Here is a 5094-nt window from a genome sequence, read left to right as displayed (position 1 = left end):
CTCCATGCATGTGGGACTCAAACCTGGGAATCCGGGATCATGCCCTGAGCCAAAGGCAGATGCTGGGCGACCAGGCGTCCCAAGGGTTCCTTATTCTATATATCCTTACCAACATCTGTTATTTCTTGGTCTATTTTAGCCATTCTGACAGGTGTAAAATGATAGCTCGGTGTGGTTTTGATTCTCATTTCCTTGTTTAGTGATGCTGAACATCTTTTCATGTGTGTTGGCTATCTGTATGTCTTCTTTGGAAAAATCTGTCACGTCCTGTTTTTATGGTGTTGAGTACCATAGGATGATTTTTAAAAACATGATTTGTACTACAGAATACACTCAACCAATGCAGTGCTAAATAGGAAAATAAACTGAGATGTGATTCAAAACATAGCCTTAAGCTCACTAGTACACAAAAGCTCTTTACAAGTCTTCCAACCCTACCTCTATCCCCAAAGATACATATTTTCCTGGGATAGTATTCTATGTGGGGTTTTGAGTGCCTATCTACACAATGCCTACATTTACAAAGTTTACAATATTTTTACATCTGCCCTCTTTTGAAACCACACTCTTGTGATCAAACAAAAAAAACTGCACACTTTTTTTTAAATGGAAAGCTGTCATTTTATTACTAATGTAAGCCTTTGATGCCAAAGAAATGAAGGTAATTTTACAAACTCAGAATGTTTGCAAGTACATGAAATTTCCACTGTATTGCAGTTTTCTAGTACACTAGCTCAAATGTATTTCTCTACAACTACTCCAGCATAACTCCTTTGGAGTTATTTCAGTCATCCTTAACATGTCAGTACCAGATACTTTGAATCTAAAATAAACATAAAAATTTTTAATTATTAACTTTAGATGAATGGGGTAATAAAGTCATCAGCTGATGGTCAGGACTGTTAATTTCCAATAGGAAACTTTCCTGAAATGTTTCTTCTGATACAGCAGTCATATGTTAGAATTTTCAAAAAATAAGGGCAGAACAAAAGTACAAGAAATTTCTGCAGCTTAAGCCTCCCATAGTCCAAAACCTCTGAGAGAAGCAAGGCAAAGCACCTTTCCTGCAAATTAAGTGGGTTTCCAGTATTTCCATGTCACTGAGCTTTCAGAGACAGACATGACATATATCATTAATATGTGTATCATCTTGGCTCTGGTTGTATTAATTATGCCTGAAGAGTTTAATACCCATCCAGGTCCAAAGGTGGAAGAACACATAAACTGGTATGGTAACTGGCAGGAGGAGACTGTAAAAGCACAGGCTGGTTGTGCTAGTGCAGCCCTGTGGGAAGTTTTCCTCCACAGAGGCTGAGTAGAACAGTCCTGCTAAAGAGACCAGTGGAATAAGGACAGTCAACGTAGGAAGAGACAGAAACATTCTTCTCCCCCACTTATTACCTGCCACTCTGACTTTTAAAAAGTTAAGTAGTATTAAGAAAATGCAGTTGTAGGCGCTGTTTTTAATTATGATCTAGTGCTGCTCCGTTTCTTCTTGCTTCTTATTCTGATGTATCATCCTAGCTGCCTGTGGTATCATATTAGGAATCCCATCAATAATTGGATAGGCTATTCCCAACTCTTCATTAATCAATTCATTTGTCGATGCTTCATATCTGAGGGGGGAAAAGAAAAACAAAATGAATTGTGGAAAATAAAATGCTTAGAAGTGTGTGGTCTTCAATAAACACCACCATTTATCCAATTCTTGACAGAGAGTTAAATTCCAAAAAAGTAGAATTAAACTGCTTCTAGGGTTGCCTGGGTGGCTCAGCGGTTTAGTGCCGTCTTCAGCTCAGGGCGTGATTCTGGGGTCCTGGGATCCAATCCCACATCAGGCTCCCTGCATGGAACCTGCTTCTCCCTCTGCCTGTGTCTCTGGCTCTCTGTATATCTCTCATGAATAAATAAGATCTTTATTTTTTTTTAAATGTTTATTTATTTATGATAGTCACACACACACACACACACAGAGAGAGAGAGGCAGAGACACAGGCAGAGGGAGAAGCAGGCTCCATGCACCTGGAGCCCGATGCGGGACTCGATCCCGGGTCTCCAGGATCGCGCCCTGGGCCAAAGGCAGGCGCCAAACCGCTGCGCCACCCAGGGATCCCAAATAAGATCTTTAAAAAAATAAAAAACTGCTTCTTATTCTAAAAACAGTATTAGCCAACTGAAACATTTCTCTTAGAAAATGAATCTCTAATTGTTTGCATTTTGGTCAGTTTCTCTTGTATTTTTTCATTTTATTCTCGAGCTACACCTTAATATGTATTTTTAAAATCCAGTTAGAAGATCCCTTTTCATCAAAATATTCCTTCCTAACTCTGGTCAACCCCAAAACCATCCCAGTTAATTTACTACTGAAACAGCCACTAGAGGAAAATTAAAATTCCCCACTATTTTAGAGCGCACGCTTAATACAGCAACCTAATTGAACCACTGGAAGGAAACCACTGAAAATCAAGATATACAAAATAAAAGTTTGAGGAGGAGAGAGGAGAAACGAGGAAACTGAAAACAATGCATCTGCAGCGAGCTAGTTACACAACTAACTAAACGGTAGATCAAATGGTCATTTCAAGGTATAAGAAAATTGAGTGTCTTCATTATGGGAAAACATCTAGTTAAGAGAAACGTAAAAAGATTGAAAAAAAAAAATGACTAGCAATCCACCACCCAAAATACCACTGATAACAGTCTGGTGCAAAACTAGTGTTGTCAATGTTCAGTTTCAGTAGCCTGGGAGTGTAGAGTTCTTTAAAAAAAAAAAATTTAACTCGGGCAGCCCGGGTGGCTCAGCGGTTTAGCGCCGCCTTCGGCCCAGGGCGTGATCCTGGGGTCCCGGGATCTGAGTCCCACCTCGGGCTCCCTGCATGGAGCCTGCCCCTCCCTCTGCCTGTGTCTCTGCCTCTGTGTGTGTGTGTCTCTCATGAATAAATAAAATCTAAAAAAAAAAAATTTAAACTCATTTGATTAACATACAGTGTATAATTAGTTTCAGAGATAGAGTTTAGTGCTTCATCAGTGGAACCTAACACCCAGTGCCCATGACATCAGGTGCCCTCCTTAATGCCCGGCACCGGTCACCCAACCGCCCCCCACCCCCAGCAACCCTCCGTTGGTCTCCTAGAGTTTGTCTCCCTCTCTGATTCCGTCTTATTTTATTTTCCCCTCCCTGAGCTGTTTTCCCTAAGGACTCCAGGGAGACCCTACGACTCTACAAGACCCGGCCGGTCCAGAACTAAGAGCCAAAGGCGCAGCAGCGCACGCAGCTTAAAAATGTTTAAGGCCGTCACGCATCAGCTGTAGACTTCCATACGAATTTTTAGTTATTTTTCACCATCTTGGCTTAAAGATCTCACACCCACGGACCAGCCCCGACTCCCAACAGTTCATGAACCTGGCGGCGCGTGGGAACCACTTCGGGCCTTTTAAGAAAACGCCTCGCGCTAGTCCGGCCCCCAGCCCGGCTGACTGGGTCGGTCTGCGCCGGCGCACCCGAATCAGCATTTAAAAAAAAAAAAAAAAAAAAAAAAAAAAGGTTCCCCCGGCGAGGCGACCGCGCGGCCAGGGGGGAACCTCCCAAGGCTTCCAGCCGCGCCTCGGCGGTGTGACCTGAGCGGCCCGGGGCTCGGCTCGCGCCCCGCCTCCTCCCGCCCTGCCCGCCGCAGCGGGCGGAGCCTGGCAGCCGCCGGGCCCGGGGCCACGACACGGCTGCGGGACACCCCGGCCGGGGCCGAAGGGCTCCCCAGGGCCGAGAGCGGCCGCGCGGTGGCCCCGCGACCCCCGGGGGCGCGCGAGCCGAGGCCGGCCGCCGGCGAATCTCACCTGAGCGGCTTCTTGGAGAGCGGGCACACCAGGAGCTCGAGCAGCGCCGGGTCGAAGGCGCGGGGCGGGCCTCCGGTCCTCTCGCTCTTGTCTGAGGACCGCCGCGCCCCCGACGCGTGAAGGCGCCTCCGGGCGACCGCGAACGACGGCCCGCGCGGACCCCGCAGCGCTGAGGCGAGCCAGCCGCACGCTCCGCTCAGCATGGTCTGGCAGCCCGCAACCGCCGCCCTGCCAGCGCCGGGCCGCTCCGCGCTCCGGCCGCTCCCCGCGCAGCCGCCCCGCCGCCGGCCAGGCCCCGCCGCCGGCCAGGCCCCGCCGCCGGCCAGGCCCCGCCCCCGGTGCCGCGGGAATGCGGTCCCCGGGCGGGCAGGCAGGAGGCAGCCCTGGGGTTCCGGGGGCGCCCCCGACGCGACTGCTTTTTCCCGCCCCACCGCTCGGTAGTTACGGGCGGGGCCGGTCGCCGCAGGACTCCAGGGGCTGTTCACCGCGTTTACCGAGGACCGACAAAGCCAGGGCTTGAATCGGGGGCATTTTGAGTTTTCACCAGGGCTTATCGCAGGCGTGCCAGGAAGCCGGTGGCCGGATCTCAGAGTCCCACAGGGTTAAGCTTGCACCTACGTGGTTATCTCCAGAAAGAGGTTTCAAACACGTATTGGGTATCTTAAAAGCATGGATTTGTTTTATGTAAATTACCATAGCACCTGTAACCTCCCCCCCCCTCTTTTCTTATTAAGTGAAAACTTGAGGGGCCCCTGGGTGGCTCAGTGGATGAGCGTCTGCCTTCGGCTGAGGTCGTGATCCCAAGGTCAGGGGATAGAGTCTAGCTCAGGCCTGCCCCCGGGTCCTGGGATCGAGTCCCGCATCAGGCTCCGCGCGGGGCGCCTGCTTCTCCCTCTGCCCGTGTCTCAGCCTCTCTCTCTGTGTCTCTCAAGAATTAATATATAAAATCTTAAAACACACACACACACACACACAAAGAAACTTTAGAGCCTGAAAAGAATAGCATAGGCCTCTTAACCTCCCAGAAGTCCAGCTTCTACTGTGAATTCAACCGCATCATAAAGCGCAGCCAGTTTATAAATGAGCTGGTGACAGCGAGGAGTCTGAGCAACTGTGTAACCAGGCGGATGTACATTAGTTGGACGGGAAATCCGCTCAATGGATTTTCCGCGCCAGGTTTGCCTCTGGTGCTCTAGGGAAGTGGTCTCAGGCTTGATCTCTTTCTTACCATGCGGTAGGGTTGGGCTCTGGGGCCTGGCAGCT

The 5094-nt window shown here is 49.2% G+C and overlaps 2 protein-coding genes across 2 annotated transcripts; both read right to left on the bottom strand.

Moving 5' to 3' along the window:
• Positions 1-571: 571 nt before the first annotated feature.
• PIGY (phosphatidylinositol glycan anchor biosynthesis class Y) lies at positions 572-1381 on the bottom strand. Its single transcript, XM_055313105.1, has one exon. It carries the CDS (start codon positions 1379-1381, stop codon positions 1166-1168), a length of 216 nt encoding a protein of 71 aa, XP_055169080.1. The 3' UTR covers positions 572-1165.
• Positions 1382-1474: 93 nt separating this feature from the next.
• On the bottom strand, positions 1475-4130 carry PYURF (PIGY upstream open reading frame). The gene is made up of 2 exons (XM_055313104.1): positions 3832-4130; positions 1475-1616 (listed from the first exon to the last, which is right to left on the bottom strand). Exons 1-2 carry the CDS (start codon positions 4032-4034, stop codon positions 1475-1477), a joined length of 345 nt encoding a protein of 114 aa, XP_055169079.1. The 5' UTR covers positions 4035-4130.
• Between the last annotated feature and the right edge of the window lie 964 nt (positions 4131-5094).

Source organism: Nyctereutes procyonoides, unplaced genomic scaffold (assembly GCF_905146905.1).
Source record: "Nyctereutes procyonoides isolate TBG_1078 unplaced genomic scaffold, NYPRO_anot_genome, whole genome shotgun sequence".
Taxonomy (NCBI): Eukaryota; Metazoa; Chordata; class Mammalia; order Carnivora; family Canidae; genus Nyctereutes; species Nyctereutes procyonoides.
This window is presented reverse-complemented; position numbering and strand designations above follow the sequence as displayed.

Bases quoted from the DNA above. Each gene is read 5' to 3' on its own strand.
- PIGY (XM_055313105.1), bottom strand. From the start codon at position 1,381: ATGTTTCTGTCTCTTCCTACGTTGACTGTCCTTATTCCACTGGTCTCT.
- PYURF (XM_055313104.1), bottom strand. From the start codon at position 4,034: ATGCTGAGCGGAGCGTGCGGCTGGCTCGCCTCAGCGCTGCGGGGTCCG. The intron at 1,617-3,831 runs GTGAGATTCGCC...TTCCCCCCTCAG, and splicing joins CTCTCCAAGAAGCCGCTCAG to ATATGAAGCATCGACAAATG.